Consider the following 20,658-nt stretch of genomic DNA (forward strand, 5'->3'; position numbering starts at 1 on the left):
GCTCTGTCGCCCCCCCCCCCCCCCACTGGCTCTGTCGCCCCCCCCCCCCCCCCACTGGCTCTGTCGCCCCCCCCCCCCCACTGGCTCTGTCGCCCCCCCCCCCCCACTGGCTCTGTCGCCCCCCCCCCCCCACTGGCTCTGTCGCCCCCCCCCCACTGGCTCTGTCGCCCCCCCCCCCACTGGCTCTGTCACCCCCCCCCCCACTGGCTCTGTCGCCCCCCCCCCCACTGGCTCTGTCGCCCCCCCCCACTGGCTCTGTCGCCCCCCCACTGGCTCTGGGTTGGGACAGGGATTCAGCAATGAAAGGCTTGTTTCCTCCAGTCGAGGAGGAGATTGGCTGCGATTGCTCTCTCCTTCACCACTGGATGTGTGAAGGAGAGAGAGAGAGAGACGGAGAAAGGGTTGGGGAGAGAGTGTGGGGGTGAAGGGGCGTGGGTTGAGTGGGGGGTGTATGGGGTAAAGGGTAGGATCTGGGGGCTGGGCTGGGAGTGTGGGCGTCGGGAGGTGAGAAGTGGAGGGGTGGGGTGGGTGAGTGGGGCGGGGGGAGGATAGGTGAGGGGTGTGAGGTGAGTGGGGCAGTGGCATGGGGGGGTGAGGGTAGGTAAGGGGGTGTGGGGTGGAGGATGGGGTGTGGGGGGTGGTCTGGGAGTGTGGGCTGAGGCTGGAGTCCAGCACAAGGAGTGGGGGGGTGGGGGGGTGGGGGGGGGGGGGAGCCGAACCTTGGAATAAGAGCCAGGCTGAGCTGGTGACATCGGGAAGAAGCACAAAGGGGACAGAATCGGAAACTCTGTCTCCAAATGTTGTGGATGTCGGGATCAGTTGGAGCTTTCAGGACCGAGATAGATGGGGTTTTGCTGGACATGGGGTATTAAAAATATTAAAGGATATTAAAGATATTGAAGGATATTGAGGATTTTGAGGGTTTTGAGGGATATGGAGCTGAGATGGATCAATGGAGGTGAGCGAATTAAATGGTGAGGAGTCTCGGGGCTGAAAGGTTTTCTCCATGTTAATATTTAAACGATGATTAAACTTCTGCAAACTACAAAATGCAAAGGATTTTTTCTTTCCAGACTGGAACCAATGATTACAACAATATTAACCATCATGGAATCATTGAAAAGCATAGAATGGGAGGCCATTCAGCCCCTCCTTCGAATGGAAGTCCAGTTGGTTCCAATTCTTCTCCGTATTGGCTGAATCCTGGGAATGACACGCCTCGAGTCACACCATTGATTAATTATTGGCAAGCGTTCATTTGATCATTAGTTACATTTCAGTAGGTGTCATGGTGAGCGTGTCTCCTCACTGCGACAAACAATCTTGGCTTCCTTTCCATCTCGCTCTCCCCCATTAATACTCAATGGTCACCGCTTTTGTCCTCAGGTACTCGTTCAGAGCTTCCTGTCCTGTGGAGTGAGAGAGGAACAGTTACTGCCGCATCAACAGGAACTAACATCTGGGTGAGAGTGATGCTCCTTCATCACAATTCCTTCCTCCATCAATTTTTGAAACATTACGAACAGGAGGAGGCCATTCAGCCCCTCAGGTGTGTTCCTCCATTCAATTAAATCATGGCTGATCTGTATCTTAATGCCGTAACCCTTCATAATTCCCCTTCCCCCACCCACTACTGAATCACTGATTGGGGGGGAGTCCAAGTACATAAGAACATAAGAACATAAGAAATAGGAGCAGGAGTAGGCCATCTAGCCCCTCGAGCCTGCCCCGCCATTCAATAAGATTATGGCTGATCTGACGTGGATCAGTACCACTTACCCGCCTGATCCCCATAACCCTTAATTCCCTTACCGATCAGGAATCCATCCATCCGCGCTTTAAACATATTCAGCGAGGTAGCCTCCACCACCTCAGTGGGCAGAGAATTCCAGAGATTCACCACCCTCTGGGAGAAGAAATTCCTCCTCAACTCTGTCTTAAACCGACCCCCCTTTATTTTGAGGCTGTGTCTTCTAGTTTTAACTTCCTTACTAAGTGGAAAGAATCTCTCCGCCTCCACCCTATCCAGCCCCCGCATTATCTTATAAGTCTCCATAAGATCCCCCCTCATCCTTCTAAACTCCAATGAGTACAAACCCAATCTCCTCAGCCTCTCCTCATAATCCAAACCCCGCATTAACATGGCGGGGGCAGGGGCTGGGGAGGAAGGGGAATGGGGTATCCAACCATCCAAGGAGCCACTCAGTTTGGAACAATGAGTAGCTAAATTTCTCAGGTTGTCCCACTCAACGTAAGTCACAGAGTCACTGCTTAATGGTCCCCTCACCAAGAGAAACTCCCACCACCTCGACCCCGGAGGAAAATAGCAGCAGATTCTTGGGAAAACTACTTCCTGAGGGTTCCCCTCCAAGTCACTCACCATCCTGACTTGGAAATATATCGTTGTTGCCTCACTGTCGCTGGGTCAAAATCCTGGAACTCCCTCCCTAACTGCACTCTGGGTGTACCTACACCACATGGAGTGCAGTGATTTAAGAAGGGCAGCTCACCGCCACCGACTCAAGGACAACGAGGGATGGGCAATAAATGCTGCAGCTGCTTATAACACATGTACCTTGAAATTAAATACTGTCACTCCTATCTCTCCGTAGCCTCACATCTCCCTATCTCTGGAACTTTCTCCAACTCCACAACCTTCTGGATATCTCTGCATGCCTTTAATTCTGGCCTTTTGCACATTCCCGATTTTAATCGCTCCACCATTAGCCGTCGCTCAGTGAAATCCCCTCTCAGCCTGCTCCACCCTTCTTTCAGACAGTGTTTAAATCCACCTCTTTGACCAATCCTTTGCGACCTGTCCCAGTGTCTCTTTATGTGACTCGGGGCATCACAGCTTGGGATGTTTTACTGTGTTAAAGGTGCTTTACAAATGCAGGTTGTTGTTGTTCCCTGGTTGAGATCTGCTAAGGTTAAAAGAAGTGAAGGAGGCTCTTTAATTTGCTGCTTTGTGTGAGTCTGAGGCTTGGTGACAGTCGCTCAGTGATCCAGGTGGTGCCTCCATTCTCCTACCTAAATCTTTGCCGAACCCGGATTGCTTGAAGCCCCCGAATGGTGCGGCGACATCAGTTTTGTTGTAGGTGTTGACGAAGACAGTTCCGGCCTGAAGCTTCTCACTGACGTACAGAGCTTTGCTGAGATCACGGGTAAACACGCCTGAGGCCAGCCCATACTCCGTGTTGTTGGCTCGTTTCAAAACACCATCCAGGTCCCTGTCCAAAACAAATCCCACAGGCTCAGAGCAATCCCACCCTCCAACCGTGCGTCAACCCATCGATCAATCCCACCCTCCAACCGCACGTCAACTCATCGATCAATACCACCCTCCAACCGCACGTCAACCCATCGATCAATCCCACCCTCCAACCGCACGTCAACTCATCGATCAATACCACCCTCCAACCGCACGTCAACCCATCGATCAATACCACCCTCCAACCGCACGTCAACCCATCGATCAATACCACCCTCCAACCGCACGTCAGCACAAACCCACTGCTAATGCTTTTCTTGATCAATTGGGCCAGTGGGCTGACGAATGGCAGATGGAGTTTAATTTAGACAAATGTGAGGTGATACATTTTGGTCGATTGAACCAGGGCAGGACTTACTCAGTTAATGGTAGGGCGTTGGGGAAAGTTACAGAACAAAGAGATCTAGGGGTACATGTTCATAGTTCCTTGAAAGTGGAGTCACAGGTGGACAGAGTGATGAAGAAGGCATTCAGCTTGCTTGGTTTCATCGGTCAGAACATTGAATACAGGAGTTGGGATGTCTTGTTGAAGTTGTACAAGACATTGGTAAGGCCACACTTGGAATACTGTGTACAGTTCTGGTCACCCTATTATAGAAAGGATATTATTAAACTAGAAAGAGTGCAGAAAATATTTACTAGGATGCTACCGGGACTTGATGGTTTGAGTTATAAGGAGAGGCTGGATAGACTGGGACTTTTTCTCTGGAGCATAGGAGGCTGAGGAGTGACCTTATAGAGGTCTATAAAATAATGAGGGGCATAGATCAGCTAGATAGTCAATATTTTTTCCCAAAGGTAGGGGAGTCTAAAACTAGAGGGCATAGGTTTAAGGTGAGAGGGGAGAGATACAAAAGTGTCCAGAGGGGAAATTTTTCACACAGAGGGTGGTGAGTGTCTGGAACAAGCTGCCAGAGGTAGCAGTAGAGGCGGGTACAATTTTGTCTTTTAAAAAGCGTTTAGATAGTTACATGGGTACGATGGGTATAGAGGGATATGGGCCAAATGTGGGCAATTGGGATAAGCTTAGGGTTTTTTTTAAAAAAGGGCAGCATGGACAGGTTGGGCCGAAGGGCCTGTTTCCATGCTGTAAACCTCTATGACTCTATGTACATGAAGGCAATGCTTCCAGGAAGGGGTTTATCGCCACGGCGATTGATTATACAGAGCCTTCCCACTTCATTCCCCATTCTAACTCCAACATTACTCATTATCCAGAGGAATGTGGGGAGCAGGGAGTGGGAGAAAACCTACCCATTCTGGAATTTAGAAATGATCATGACAGGTCCAAAGGATTCTTCCTTGGCGATGAACATCTCATCCTGCACCTCAGTAAAAACCGTCGGCTCAAAGAAAAACCCTGCAACACAAACAGCAACTCAGAGAGATTGTCCAATAAATACACTGTACCTGTCCTGGGAGTGTTTGATGGGGACAGTGTAGAGGGAGCTTTACTCTGTATCTAACTCCGTGCTGTACCTGTCCTGGGAGTGTTTGATGGGGATGGTGTCGAAGGAGCTTTACTCTGTATCTAACCCCATGCTGTACCTGTCCTAGGAGTGTTTGATGGGGATGGTGTCGAAGGAGCTTTACTCTGTATCTAACCCCATGCTGTACCTGTCCTGGGAGAGTTTGATGGGGATGGTGTAGAAGGAGCTTTATTCTGTAACTAACCCCGTGCTGTACCTGTCCTGGGAGTGTTTGATGGGGGACAGTGTAGAGGGAGCTTTACTCTGTATCTAACTCCGTGCTGTACCTGTCCTGGGAGTGTTTGATGGGGGACAGTGTAGAGGGAGCTTTACTCTGTATCTAACCCCGTGCTGTACCTGTCCTGGGAGTATCTGATGGGGGACAGTGTAGAGGGAGCTTTACTCTGTATCTAACCCTGTGCTGTACCTGTCCTGGGAGTATCTGATGGGGGACAGTGTAGAGGGAGCTTTACTCTGTATCTAACCCCGTGCTGTACCTGTCCTGGGAGTGTTTGATGGGGGCAGTGTAGAGGGAGCTTTACTCTGTATTGAACCCCATGCTGTACCTGTCCTGGGAGTGTTTGATGGGGGACAGTGTAGAGGGAGCTTTACTCTGTATCTAACCCCGTGCTGTACCTGTCCTGGGAGTGTTTGATGGGGGACAGTGTAGAGGGAGCTTTACTCTGTATCTAACCCCGTGCTGTACCTGTCCTGGGAGTGTTTGATGGGGACAGTGTAGAGGGAGCTTTACTCTGTATCTAACCCCCTGCTGTACCTGTCCTGGGAGTGTTTGATGGGGACAGTGTAGAGGGAGCTTTACTCTGTATCTAACCCCCTGCTGTACCTGTCCTGGGAGTGTTTGATGGGGACAGTGTAGAGGGAGCTTTACTCTGTATCTAACCCCGTGCTGTACCTGTCCTGGGAGTGTTTGATGGGGACAGTGTAGAGGGAGCTTTACTCTGTATCTAACCCCGTGCTGTACCTGTCCTGGGAGTGTTTGATGGGGTCAGTGTAGAGGGAGCTTTACTCTGTATCTAACCCCGTGCTGTACCTGTCCTGGGAGTGTTTGATGGGGGACAGTGTAGAGGGAGCTTTACTCTGTATCTAACCCCGTGCTGTACCTGTCCTGGGAGTGTTTGATGGGGGACAGTGTAGAGGGAGCTTTACTCTGTATCTAACCCCGTGCTGTACCTGTCCTGGGAGTATTTGATGGGGACAGTGTAGAGGGAGCTTTACTCTGTATCTAACCCTGTGCTGTTCCTGTCCTGGGAGTGTTTGATGGGGGACAGTGTAGAGGGAGCTTTACTCTGTATCTAACCCCGTGTTGAAAAGCTCAGAGAAGCTTGGGGCTGTGCCGGAATGTTCCTGCTTCCTGTCCTCCATCTTTCACAACTCCATCGAAACGTTGCCGGCAACATTGGCTCTGTCTCCAGACTCTCTGTAATCTCCACCAAGTGGCAAGCTGCTATTGGGTGAAACTGTTGCCCAATTCCAATTTCTCCCCCTCCAAGGTTACTCTCGGATTTTGGGTGTCACAGCCCTGTTTACAGATGCTCCTTGGTCTGCAGTGTCTCTGGAGGTCACACTCTCTGGTGTCTCAGGCAGTGTGGGTTCCTGTCCCACTGCAGAGTGCGGAATCCAGACTGACACTCCAACGGGGGAGTGCTGGACTGCCAAAGGTGCCAACACTGAGCAGGTATCTATCACTCAGTCAACACCATCAAACCAGATTGTCGGGTTATCACCATGCTATTGCTTGTGGGATCTTGCTATGTAGAGTTAGCGACAGAATCCTACATTACAGCAGTGACTACACTTGTGAAGCTCTTTGGGATGTCAAGGTTGTGAAAGGTGCTCCAGAAATTCATGCTCTTTTTCTAACCCTCTCAACTGGACAGAAAAGGGGCTGTCTCAGGATGCTGTGTGATCTCGCTGGATCCACTCACCAGGTCTTGGCACCTGCTTCCCTCCATAGACCAGTCTTGCCCCTTCCTTCACCCCCACAGCACAATACTCAATCAACTTGTCCAAATGGGCCTTATGGTTCTGAGGTCCGTGATCAGTCGATCTGTCCAAAGGGTCTCCAATCTTCATTTTCTTTACCTCTTCCACCTGTGAGATATTAAAACGGGGGAAATTAATGGCAAACAGATTGCATCAGACAGGTATATTCAACCTTGATTTAATATCCCTCTGAAAAACAGTACCCTGACAGTGCAGCACTCCCTCAGTACTGACCCTCTGACAGTGCAGCACTCCCTCAGTACTGACCCTCTGACAGTGCAGCACTCCCTCAGTACTGACCCTCTGACAGTGCGGCACTCCCTCAGCACTGACCCTCTGACAGTGCAGCACTCCCTCAGTACTGACTCTCTGACAGTGCGGCACTCCCTCAGTACTGACCCTCTGACAGTGCGGCACTCCCTCAGCACTGACCCTCTGACAGTGCAGCACTCCCTCAGTACTGACTCTCTGACAGTGCGGCACTCCCTCAGTACTGACCCTCTGACAGTGCAGCACTCCCTCAGTACTGACCCTCTGACAGTGCGGCACTCCCTCAGTACTGACCCTCTGACAGTGCGGCACTCCCTCAGTACTGACCCTCTGACAGTGCGGCACTCCCTCAGCACTGACCCTCTGACAGTGCGGCACTCCCTCAGCACTGACCCTCTGACAGTGCGGCACTCCCTCAGCACTGACCCTCTGACAGTGCGGCACTCCCTCAGTACTGACCCTCTGACAGTGCGGCACTCCCTCAGCACTGACCCTCTGACAGTGCGGCACTCCCTCAGCACTGACCCTCTGACAGTGCGGCACTCCCTCAGCACTGACCCTCTGACAGTGCGGCACTCCCTCAGCACTGACCCTCTGACAGTGCGGCACTCCCTCAGCACTGACCCTCTGACAGTGCGGCACTCCCTCAGTACTGACCCTCTGACAGTGCAGCACTCCCTCAGTACTGACCCTCTGACAGTACGGCACTCCCTCAGTACTGCACTGGAAGTGTCAGTCTGGATGTTAAAGCTCGTGTCCTGCTGTGGAATTTACAACCAACCCACAGTTGTCTGATTCAGAGGTTAAGGGTGTTACCCATTGGACCAGGATTCTCTGGGGTTTGGGGTTAAGGCTTCGCTTTGTTCTTCCTGAGCAGGTAATGAGCTGGAGAACTTACCACTTTGTGAAGAAACTGATCGTGAATGGATTCCTCGACAAAAAGTCTTCCTGCCGCAATACAATTCTCTCCCTTGTTGAAAAACACAGCTCCCATTCCCTGGGAACAGATTGCCAGAGTCAAATACAGCTTTGCATCATTATTCATTGTCAGGGTACGGTGACACTGTTATTACCCATCTCAGCGTTAACCACAGCACTGGACTGGAGTCACATCTGGATCCAGGCCGGATAAAGATGGCAGGTTTCTCACTGGGATCTCACTGGGGCGGCAGGGTGGCACAGTGGGTTAGCACTGCTGCCTCACAGCACCAGGGAGCGGGGGTGTGAGGATGGGGTGGGGGGGGGGTGGGGGGGGAGGGGGAAAGACTGTGGTGGGGGGGGATGGGGTGCGGGGGGGGAGAGACTGTGGTGGGGGGGGATGGGGTGCGGGGGGGGAGAGACTGTGGTGGGGATGGGGTGGGGGGGGAGACCGCGTTGGGAGGGGAAAAGATGGAAAGCGAGATTTGAAAAAGGTGAAAAGATTAAACGAAATGAACATTTTAAAATCAGTTCAAGTAAATAAATATGATGAAATAAATAAAGTGAAATAAAATAAACGGAGATAGAGTGAAGGGGAGAGTTCACGCTCTGAAGTTGTTGAACTCAATGTTCAGTCTGGAAGGCTGTAAAGTGGCCAATCGGAAGATGCAGTGCTGTTCCTTCTCGTTGGGGTTCATAGAAACATAGAAAATAGGAGCAGGAGGAGGCCATTCGGCCCCTCGAACCTGCTCCACCATTCAATATGGTCATGGATGATCATGCACTTTCAGTATCCCACTCCCGCTTTCTCTCCATATCCCTTGGTCCCTTTCGCCACAAGGGCCATGTCCAGCTCCCTCTTGAACATATCTAACGAACTGGCCCCCAACAGCTTTCTGTGGGAGAGAATTCCACAGGTTCACAACTCTCTGAGTGAAGAAATTCTTCCTCATCTCAGTCCTGAATGGCTTATCCCTTATTCTTCAACTGAGACCCCTAGTTCTGGACTTCCCCAACATCGGGAACATTCTTCCCACATCTAGCCTGTCCAGTCCCACCAGGATTTTATATGTTTCTATGGGATCCCCTCTCATTCTTCTAAATTCCAATGAGTACAAGCCCAGTCGATCCAGTCTCTCTTCACGTCAGTCCTATCATTCTGGGAATCAGTCTGGTGAACCTTCACTGGACTCTCTCAATAGCAAGAATGTCCTCTCTCAGACGAGGAGACCAAAACTACACAATATTCAAGGTGTGGCCTCACCAAGTCCCTGTATAACTGCAGCCAGACATCCTTGCTCCTATACTCAAATCCTCTTGCTATGAAGGCCAGCATGCCATTAGCTTTCCTCACCGCCTGCTGTACCTGCATGCCAACCTTCAGCGGCTGTTCCACCATGACACCCAGGTCACTTTACACTTCCCCTTTTCCTAAACTGCCACCATTCAGACAGTAATCTTCCTTCCTGTTTCTGCCACCAAAGTGGATAACCTCACATTTATCCACATTATGTTGCATTTGCCAAGTATTTGCCCACTCAGCCAGCCTGTCCAAGTCACCCTGCAGCCTCTTAGCATCCTCCTCACAGCACACACTGCCACCCAGCTTAGTGTCGTCTGCAAATTTGGAGATCTTGCATTCAATTCCTTCATCCAAATCATTAATGTATATTGTGAATAGCTGGGGTCCCAGCACTGAACCCTGCGGTCCCCCCCCCCGTCACTGCCTGCCACTCTGAAGAGGATTATTCCCACTCTCTGCTTCCTGTCTGCCAACCAGTTCTCTATCCACATCAATACATTACCCCCAATACCACAAGCTTTAATTTTGCTCACTGGTTAGGGTGCATTGACCCGAATAGGCACTGGAGTGTGGCGACTAGGGGAATTTCACAGTAACTTCATTGCAGTGTTAATGTAAGCCTTACTTATGACTAATGAATAAATAAACTGTATAAATAAATAAACACTAATCTCTTGAACATTGCAACAGGCCAAGGAAGGACATGTGGACAGGAGAGCCGGGTGAAGTGGGAAGCGACAGGAAGGTCTGGGTCGTGCTTGCGGGCAGACTGAAGGTGTTCAGCAAAGCCGTCACCCCGTCTGCGTTTTGTCTCTCCGATGTAGACAGTCCAATACCTAAAGTGTGAGTCATGTTGCAGCTTTATAGAACCTTAATTAGGCTGCACTTGGAATACAGTGTTCAATTCTGGTCACCACACTACCAGAAGGATGTGGAGGCTTTGGAGAGGGTACAGAAAAGATTTACCAGGATGTTGCCTGGTATGGAGGGCATTAGCTATGAGGAGAGGTTGGAGAAACTTGGTTTATTCTCACTGGAGCGACGGAGGTTGAGGGGCGACCTGATAGAAGTCTACAAGGTTATGAGGGGCATGGACAGAGTGGATAGACAGAAGCTTTTTCCCAGGGTGGAAGAGTCAATTACTAGGGGGCACAGGTTTAAGGTGTGAGGGGCAAGGTTTAAAGGAGATGTACGAGGCAAGTTTTTTTTACACAGAGGGTGGTGGGTGCCTGGAACTCGCTGCCGGGGGAGGTAGTGGAAGCAGATAGTGAGTTTTAAGGGGCATCTTGACAAGTACATGAATAGGATGGGAATAGAGGGATATGGTCCCCGGAAGGGTAGGGGGGGTTTTAGTTAAGTTGGGCAGTATGGTCGGTGCAGGCTTGGAGGGCCGAAGGGCCTGTTCCTGTGCTGTAATTATTTTTGGTCTGCTTACCGTACGCACTGCCTTGTCTAAGTCACAGTCACTGAAGATAATGAGCGGAGATTTTCCTCCGAGCTCCAGAGAGACTTTCTTCACATTAACCAGTGCACAGCTGCAGAGGAAAAGAAATCACAATTTACAAAGCCTGCTTCACTCTTAAATTCACATTCTTGTTTGCAAATCCCTCCATAGCTCCAGCCCACCCTAGCTCTGTAATCACCTATCGCCTCCATCCCTGCAACTCCCCTCAATGTTTATTCGTTCATAGGATATAAGTATCCGTGATGAGGCCCAGCATTCGTTGCCCATTCCTAATTGCCTCTGAGAAGGTGGCGGTGAGCTGCCTTCTTGATCCACTGCAGTCCATGTGGTGTAGGTACTGTTAGGGTACTGTTAGGGTACTGTTAGGGTACTGTTAGGGTACTGTTAGGGTACTGTTAGGGTACTGTTAGGGTGTTAGGGAAGGAGTTCCGGGACTTTAATGCAGCGACAGTGAAGGAACGGTGATATATTTCCAAGTTGGGATGGTGAGTGACTGAACATAGAACATTACAGCGCAGTACAGGCCCTTCGGCCCTCGATGTTGCGCCGACCTGTGAAACCAATCTAAAGCCCATCTAATCTACACTATTCCAATATCATCCATATGTTTATCCAATGACCATTTAAATGCCCTTAAGGCTCCGGAGGAGATGCCGTAGCTTCTCCACTCCGGGGAAGTACTGGACGACGAAGGGTACTCTGTCCACCGTGTCCCGTGTTTGTCTTCTGAGGAGGTCGTTCTGGACGACGAAGGGTACTCTGTCCACCGGAGCTTTCAACATGTCATTGATGAAGACGAACATCTCGCCAAGGCCATCCCCACACCCCCACTTCTTGCCTTCAAACAACCGCACAACCTCAAACAGACCATTGTCCACAGCAAACTACCCAGCCTTCAGGAGAACAGTGACCACGACACCACACAACCCTGCCACAGCAACCTCTGCAAGACGTGCCGGATCATTGACACGGATGCCATCATCTCACGTGAGAACACCATCCACCAGGTACACGGTACATACTCTTGTGACTCGGCCAACGTTGTCTACCTGATACGCTGCAGGAAAGGATGTCCCGAGGCATGGTACATTGGGGAAACCATGCAGACGCTACGACAACGGATGAATGAACACCGCTCGACAATCACCAGGCAAGGCTGTTGTCTTCCTGTGGGGGAGCACTTCAGCGGTCACGGGCATTCGGCCTCTGATCTTCTGGTAAGTGTTCTCCAAGGCAGCCTTCACGACACACGACAGCGCAGAGTCGCTGAGCAGAAACTGATAGCCAAGTTCCGCACATGAGGACGACCTAAACCGGGATCTTGGGTTCATGTCACACTATCTGTAACCCCCACAGCTTGCCTGGACCTGCAGAATCTCACTGGCTGTCCTGTCTGGAGACAATACACATTTCTTTAACCTGTGCCTAATGCTCTCTCCACTCACATTGTCTGTAACTTTAAGACTTGATTAGCTGTAAAGATTCACATTCTAATCAGTATTCTGTAACTTGATTTTGTGTCTCTGTGCCTTGTTTGAGTGCAGATTTCCACTCCATCTGACGAAGGAGCAGCACTCCGAAAGCTAATGGCATTTGCTACCAAATAAACCTGTTGGACTTTAACCTGGTGTTGTTAAAACTCTTACTGTGTTCACCCCAGTCCAACGCCGGCATCTCCACATCATGACTAGAGAAAACAATCCAAGCCTATCCAGTCTCTCCTTATAGCTCAAACGCTCCATCCCAGGTAACATGCTAACCACTGTGCCACCATGCTGCCCCTCCTGGGGCCTATCGGAACAGAGCACGCGAACCTCAGCCTATTGGGTGTTAGGGTGTGGGTCTGGGTAGGGGGAAGCTGTAGTGTGACTCCGGGAGTGTGTGGGGCTGGACCTGTATCTCTATCTGTTCTGAGCCCGTCTGGATATAGTTATAATTATCATTCAGTAAGCCACCATTGTGATTTCAGGATGTCATGTGATCTCGTGCTACAATACTTTCTAATGATGGTCACATCTGATCAATCTCCCAGTTACCTTTTCATTATTTGTTTCCCTACGGGCGTTGACCCTGTGAAGCCCAGCTTCCTGACATCTGGGTGGTCAGCAATTCTCTGTCCAATCAATGAACCTGTCGGACAGAAAGATCATCTCAAAAAGCAGAATGAAATCTCAGAGTGACCTCCGGGCATGGGGTTCCTGACTGGTCACTGGCCCAGGGAGCCTCAGTGTGGGAATGGGAGGAGCTAACACACGTTCCTCTGAGATGGGGCCAGCACTGACTCACCCGGCAGGAAGACATCAGTCTGAGTCCTACTCCTGAGCCCTGCGCTCATAATCCAGGTTGACACTGCGAGTGTGGTACTGATGGAGTGCTGCACTGTCCCAGATGCCACCTTTCAGAAGATCTCAACCCTCCTTTGCCCTATCAGGCGGATAAAAAGGATCCAATGGGACCATTTTGGAGAAGAGCAGGGGAGCGTTCTGGCCAATGTTAATGCCTCAATCACTCAAAGGGCAAATTATTGACTCATTATCACAATTCTGCCTGTGGGATCTTGCTGTGTGCAAATTGACTGCAGATTTTACAACAGGAATACATTTCTACAATGTACTCCATTGGTTCTGAAGCTCCTTGCTATGTCCTGAGCATGTGAAAGGCGCTATAGAAATGCAAGTCTTTCTTTATTGTGACACAATGCTCCAACATCAGGGGGTGATGTGAGTTCACAGTTTCAGGCTGATCTCTGACTGGCTGCCAACTAAATGCATCGCGGTTGCTGAAGTTTATAGCCGAGTGCTTGGTGGCTTCCAGGCTGTGCCATTCTGCCCACCTACCTGCTCCTGGTAAAATGTTCACAACTCCCTTTGGAAATCCAGCCTTCACCGTCAGCTCAGCAAATTTCAAAGCTGTCAGGGGGGTCACCTGTCGGAATAAATCAGACGTTCACTGTGTCAGTGAAGATTCTCTGAAGTGCCTTATTCATCCTCCACATCTCAGCCAGCCACCTCAACAGAGAATCAAACCACCTTCACATTCATCCTACCCAAAACTCAATCTCTAACTGCAACGACCTTCGCCCCACGTAGAGCCACATTGTCCATGGACATCACCAAGTCATCTTGTCTCGTGTCTGGCCGCGATACTCGAATATCCGACCAGAAAGGAATGCAGGTCCAAAATGGGCCTGAGGGGCCGATTAAGCCTCTTCATTGTGAAGGAATTTGGAGATACAATCAGAAGTTGTGTCAACTTTCAGTGACAATTGGGTCTAATGGAATCCCTGTCACTAAACTGATTTGGAACAGTTCCCTTATAGTTACGGAGAAATTGTCTCCGGACTAATATTTTAGTGATCACATGTGATCACAAGTGTGAGGTTATCCACTTTGGAAGGAATAATAGTAAATTGGAATATTATTTAAATGGAGAAAAATTACAACATGCTACTGTGCAGAGGGACCTGGGGGTCCTTGTGCACGAATCGCAAAAACTCAGTTTGCAGGTGCAGCAGGTGATCAAGAAGGCGAATGGAATGTTGGCCTTTATCGCGAAGGGGATAGAATATAAAAGCAGGGAGGTCTTGCTGCAACTGTACAAGGTACTGGTGAGGCCGCAACTGGAATACTGTGTGCAGTTTTGGTCCCCTTATTTGCGGAAGGATACATTGGCCTTGGAGGGAGTGCAGAGAAGGTTCACCAGGTTGATACCGGAGATGAGGGGTGTGGCTTATGAGGAGAGATTGAACAGATTGGGTCTGTACTCGTTGGAGTTTAGAAGGCTGAGGGGTGATCTTATAGAGACCTATAAGATAATGAAGGGGCTGGATAGGGTAGAGGTGGAGAGATTTTTTCCACTTAAAAGGGAAACCAGAACTAGAGGGCACAGCCTCAAAATAAGTGGGGGCCGGTTCAGAACAGAGTTGAGGGGGAACTTCTTCTCTCAGAGGGTAGTGAATCTCTGGAATTCTCTGCCCACTGAAGTGGTGGAGGCTACCTCGTTAAATATGTTTAAATCACGGGTAGATAGATTTCTGATCGATAAGGGAATTAAGGGAGATGGGGAGCAGGCGGGTAAGTGGAACAGATTCGCTTCAGATCAGCCATGATCTTGTTGAATGGCGGGGCAGGCTCGAGGGGCTAGATAGCCTACTCCTGCTCCTATTTCTTATGTTCTTATGTTCTTATTTGAGGTTTTACATTTAAGTTTATTTATTAGTGTCACAAGTAGGTTTACATTAACACTGCAGTGAAGCTAATGTGAAAATCCCCTAGTCGCCACACTCCTGTTCGGGTATACTGAGGGAGAATTTAGCACGGCCAATGCACCCTAACCAGCACGTCTTTCGGACTGTGGGAGGAAACCAGAGCATCCGGAGGAAACCCACGCAGACACGGGGAGAATGTGCAGACTTCGCACAGACAGTGACTGACCCGGGAATTGAACTTGGATCCCTGGAGCTGTGAGGCAGCAGTGCTAACCACTGTGCCGCCCCGATACATCAATGTTGCCTTGGGATCCTGAGGTCAATCCTGAGGTGGCACGGTAGCACAGTGGTTAGCACTGCTGCTTCACAGCTCCAGGGTCCCGGGTTCGATTCCCGGCTTGGGTCACTGTCTGTGTGGAGTTTGCACATTCTCCTTGTGTCTGCGTGGGTTTCCTCCGGGTGCTCCGGTTTCCTCCCACAGTCCAAAGATGTGCGGGTTAGGTTGATTGGCCAGGTTAAAAATTGTCCCTTAGTGTCCTGGGATGTGTAGGTTAGAGGGATTAGCGGGTAAAATATGTGGGGGTAGGGCCTGGGTGGGATTGTGGTCGGTGCAGACTTGATGGGCCGAATGGCCTCCTTCTGCACTGTAGGGTTTCTATGTTTCTTCTATGTTTCTAATTGTATGGATAAGGGCCGATTCGTCCCGCCATTATCAGCCCACCGCTGCTATGAGCAAGGACGGAGAATCTGGCAATTAGGCAAATCTCCATTCACTGCCACGGGACCAGAGAATCCCGGCAGTGTGAACAGGCGGAGAATTCCGCCCAAGGTTTCTCAGTTCACCAGATCAGAGGTTCAAAGCTGATCTGTGCTGCTCAGAGTTTGGGGCAGTTTTCAATCCAGTTATTCCATCGCCAAAACACTGCACCAATGTTGGCGTTTAGCTGTTTGATGTTGGTTTCTCTCGAATAACAAGAGTATTGCTGAGAAAAGGCATGTCGAAGCTTTGTGTCTTTCACTCATCAGGAATACCAAATGCAAAACCAAAAACAATTTCTATTGCATGAGAAGAATGTGCTGATTGGTTGGCAACTGGACTCTGAATCAGCAGAGAGATGTTGCCAAGGAAAATGCACTAGTTAACTGATGACTGACAGTTAACTGCCAGGCTTTGTCTAAATTTAAACCAGGCAGGTTGAGTTTGGCATTGCGCTGGGGAATGAACGAAAGAATTGCACAGTTCATATACACATTGTGCCTTTTTCAGCGAAACAGAATAGGTGACAGCCATTCCCTGGTTGATTCCTCAGTGCAATGCCTTGTTCAGTCACCCTGCCTGGGTGAGGGGAGCAGGAATACAGCCCCGTGCAGGGTATGAAACAGCTGATTTACCTGTGCTGGCTTCAGGACCACGGTATTCCCAGCGGCGAGGCAAGCTGCCGCCTTCCATGCCAACATCATGAGTGGGTAGTTCCACGGAATCACAATGCCACACACCCTGTTTCAATAGAAAGTGAAAGGTCCAACATGGATCGATGTTATTGCAAAAATATTACAATTAACCCACATAAACTACAGTACAGTAAGTAGTCTCACAACATCAGGTTAAAGATCCAACAGGTTTATTTGGTGGCATGAGCTTTTGGAGCGCTGCTCCTTCATCAGGTGATGACTCACATGATGAAGGGGCAACGCTCCAAAAACACGTGCTACCAAATAAACCTGTTGGATCTTTAACCTGGTGTTGTGAGACTACTTACTGTGCCCACCCCAGTCCAACGCCGGCAACTCCACATCATAAACCACCGTGATCAGTGCGGAGCGCACTCCCTGGGAGTCGGGTTAGGAGTTCAAGGTCCACTCCAATGCAATATTTGAGGCAGTGCCACTGTCAGAGGGTCAGCGCTGAGGGAGCGCCGCACTGTCAGGGGGTCAGGTTTGAGCGAGTGCCAGTAGATGTAATATACTTGGGTTTCCAAAATGCGTTTGATAAGGTACCAAATAGAAAGTTACTTAATAAGATAAGAAGCCACGTGTTGGGGGCAGTATATTTATTTGCATAGAGGATTGGCTTACTGATAGAAGACAGAGAGTTGGTATAGAGGGGTATTTTCAGGATGACACCCTGGAACTCTGCCACTGGGAGAGCAGGCTCGAGGGGCCGAGTGGCCTACTCCGGCTCCTAATTCATAGGTTCGTAAATCAGTCCATCTTATGTCTTTCAGTACGTACAGTCGGATATATCCGTGTACTAGCTCACGTCATTAGGGTGTTAATCCAAATGACTGGACAAAACAACTATAAGATCATTGGAAACAAGAGCAGGAGTCGGCCATTCACCCATCCAGACTGCCCCACCACTCAGTAAGGTCATGGCTGTTCTCATTGTGGTCTCAACTCCACTTTCCACTCTGTCCCCCATGATCCTCTACTCCCTATTGATCAAAGATCTGCCCAGCTCATCCCTACATACACTCAGTGACCCCGACTGTCTCACCGAGCTCCCTCGGAGAGAGCTTCCCACAGATTAACAACACTCTGAGAGAAGTTTCTCCAGAAGTCAAATCCCAAACATAAACATTTCAAAACCTGAAGTTTCTTTATTAGAAACAGAAGCTAAAATTCTGGTTTCTAGATTGTGGTTAAAATGTCAACTGGAGCCGGGAATCAGCCAGATTGAGGGGCAATCGCTCACTTCCTTGAAGGATATGAATCACCCAGTTTCCCAGTCACAGAATCATAGAATTCTACAGTGCAGGAGGAGGCCATTCAGCCCATCGGGTCTGCACCGACCACAATCCCACCCAGGCCCTATCCCCATGCATTTACCCTAGCTAGTCCCTTTGACACTAAGGGGCAATTTAGCATGGCCAATCCCCCTAGCCTGCACATCTTTGGGTTGTGGGGGGAAACCGGAGCACCCGGAGGAAACCCACGCAGAAACGGGGAGAGCATGCAGACTCCACACAGACAGTGAGCCAAGGCCGGAATTGAACCCAGGTCCCTGCCACTGTGAGGCAGCAGTGCTAACCACTGTGCCACCGTGCCAGTGGTCAGTTTCTCGGTGAGTTTCCTCGTCACTTTGCTGGAAAGATTGGGCCACTTGTGTTTGGAATCACATCCTATAAGATACTGTAGCTGTAAACATGATGTGGAGATGCCAGCGTTGGACTGGGGGGGGGCACAGTTAGAAGTCGCACTTTAATCTGTTGTGAGACTTCTTACTGAAGCTGTAAAAGCTGCGATGGGGGAAAGTTCAAAGGTGAAGACTTGCATTCACAATTGATGTGAACTATTCACAGTGACAGCCAATCGGATCACAGAGTTTTGGCAGAGATTGGCGTTTTGTTAAAACCCTGTTCATTGTCCATTGGGTTCTGAGTTAATTTCCTCTCCACTGTTCCAGTGCTGCTGGTCTGAAGATGCACAGTGGACTTCCCTACAGGAAAAAAGTCAATGCACAAATATAGGTCAACCTCTTACCCAATTGGCTCCCTCTTAGTAAAGGTTAAGTTGCGATTGGGTCGAGCTTGGTTAATGGGGATGGTGCAGCCCTGTGGAGAGAGAGAGAGAGAGGCAGCATTAGTGACTAAACAAACGCTTTCCATCACAAACTGTGTATGTGTACTGCTGTGTGCAATTATACATGGTGTTCAGGTATGTATTACATGTGTAGCTATATGGGTACCTTCCGGGAGCGGAGGCAGCCAGACCTGCGAGGGACACCTTGACTGCAGCAGCGAATAAATACAGCGTGAGGCTCAGGGGCCTTCACTCACCTTCCGGGAGCGGAGGCAGCTAGACCTGTGAGGGATACCCTGTACTGGGGCAGGGAATGAAGGAAGGGATCAGTGCTGTAGTGAGAAATGGTAGAGGGACTGGAGGTCAAGATGTGGAATCCGTCTGCGTAGAAATAAGAAATAGCAAAGGAAAGAGGTCTCTGTTGGGAGTGACCTACAGCTCAGGAGCGATGGTTAAAGGAAGCACAAACCTGTATCTTGTCGCACCATCCAGCAAAGTAACGGAATGTTTGGATGGACATTCCCACGTGGGTCTTCAGGGCCAGGGTGTAAACAGCACCCGAGTCGATGGCTTCAATTGTTGCCAGTTCTTCTTGGTGCTGCTCCATCAGGTCTGCTAACCTGCACACAAAGAGAGCTCGGAGACACACTCAGATCTCTGGGGAAGTCATCCAGAACATTCACTCTGTTTCTCTCTCCACAGACGCTGCCAGACCTCATAGAGTCATAGAGTCACAGAGCCACAGAGCCACAGAGCTTTACAGCATGGAAACAGGCCCTTCAGCCCAACCTGTCCATGCCGCCCTTGTTTTTTAAACCACTAAGCTAGTCCCAATTGCCCGCATTTGCCCCATATCTCTCTACACCCATCGTACCCGTGTAACTATCTAGATGCTTTTTAAAAGACAAAATTGTACCCGCCTCTACTACTGCCTCTGACAGCTTGTTCCAGACACTCACCACCCTCTGTGTGAAAAAATTGCCCCTCTGGACCCTTTTGTATTTCTCCCTCTCACCTTAAACCTATGCCCTCTCGTTTTAAACTCCCCGATATCTCAACCTGCTGAGTTTTTCCAGCATTTTCTGTTTTTATTTCAGAATTCCAGCAGCTGCAGTATTTCGCTTCTATTACAATCAAACTAACTGTTAAATCAGCGCTGATAGGCTACCGAGAGAGCAAGATTTTCCAACCTGCTGGCAGTCCTTCCCTGCTTTTTAAAATAACGGGGACAATGCTGATCAGAGGGGGTTTGAGCCAGGCTCTCCTCAGCTTGCCCCCTATGCCCCCCTCAGCTTGCCCCCTATGCCCCCCTCAGCTTGCCCCCTATGCCCCCCTCAGCTTGCCCCCTATGCCCCCCTCAGCTTGCCCCCTATGCCCCCCTCAGCTTGCCCCCTATGCCCCCCTCAGCTTGCCCCCTATGCCCCCCTCAGCTTGCCCCCTATGCCCCCCTCAGCTTGCCCCCTATGCCCCCCTCAGCTTGCCCCCTATGCCCCCCTCAGCTTGCCCCCTATGCCCCCCTCAGCTTGCCCCCTATGCCCCCCTCAGCTTGCCCCCTATGCCCCCTCGCTCCAGCACACACTTGTTCTTTAACCCTGAAACTACACGATCATTTTCTATAGATGGTGAAATCTCATCACGCACTCGCTCCTCCCACCCTCCCCGCCCACACTGACAGGCTCCCAGTGACCAATAGCAATTCCTGGCCTGACACTGTTTTCAATTTAGAAATTTATTTTCAAATCCCTCCTTGGCCTCACCTCTTCCCTATCTCTGCAATCTCCTCCAGCCCCACAGTTAGGGGCGGCACGGTGGCACAGTGGTTAGCACTGCTGCCTCACAGTGCCAGGGACCTGGGTTCAATTCTCGGCTTGGGTCACTGTCTGTGTGGAGTTTGCACACTCTCCCCGTGTCTGCATGGGATTTCTCCGGGTGCTCCGGTTTCCTCCCACAGCCCAAAGATCTGTGGGTCAGGTGCATTGGCCGGGCTAAATTAACCTTAGTGTCAAGGGGATTAGCAGGGTAAATATGTGGGATAGGGCCTGGGTGGGATTGTGGTCGGTGCAGACTCGATGGGCCGAATGGCCTCCTTCTGTTCTGTAGGGATTCTGTGATTCTAATGATTCGAGCTCTTCCAATTCTCGTCTCATGTGCATCCTTTCTTCCACGTTCCAAAACACCCTCCCACCAACACCTCATTCTTCAAAAACTACCTGTTTGAACAAGCTTTTG

The 20,658-nt window shown here is 50.1% G+C and overlaps 1 protein-coding gene across 1 annotated transcript in view; it reads right to left on the reverse strand.

Annotated features, from left to right (window-relative positions):
• Window positions 1-985: 985 nt before the first annotated feature.
• aldh1l1 (aldehyde dehydrogenase 1 family, member L1) overlaps window positions 986-20,658 on the reverse strand; it is a 49,412-nt gene continuing 29,739 nt past the window's right edge. Inside the window, exons 13-23 of the mRNA XM_078210009.1 lie at window positions 18,899-19,049; window positions 18,391-18,461; window positions 16,300-16,405; window positions 13,538-13,625; window positions 12,737-12,830; window positions 10,671-10,770; window positions 7,913-8,011; window positions 6,687-6,852; window positions 4,526-4,631; window positions 3,031-3,230; window positions 986-1,409 (exon numbers count right to left, since the gene is read on the reverse strand). Of these exons, the coding sequence (XP_078066135.1) occupies window positions 1,354-1,409; window positions 3,031-3,230; window positions 4,526-4,631; window positions 6,687-6,852; window positions 7,913-8,011; window positions 10,671-10,770; window positions 12,737-12,830; window positions 13,538-13,625; window positions 16,300-16,405; window positions 18,391-18,461; window positions 18,899-19,049 (1,237 nt within the window). The 3' untranslated portion in view covers window positions 986-1,353. The remainder of the gene's footprint in view (window positions 1,410-3,030; window positions 3,231-4,525; window positions 4,632-6,686; window positions 6,853-7,912; window positions 8,012-10,670; window positions 10,771-12,736; window positions 12,831-13,537; window positions 13,626-16,299; window positions 16,406-18,390; window positions 18,462-18,898; window positions 19,050-20,658) is intronic.

The sequence above is a fragment of the Mustelus asterias genome, chromosome 3, assembly GCF_964213995.1.
Source record: "Mustelus asterias chromosome 3, sMusAst1.hap1.1, whole genome shotgun sequence".
NCBI lineage: Eukaryota > Metazoa > Chordata > Chondrichthyes > Carcharhiniformes > Triakidae > Mustelus > Mustelus asterias.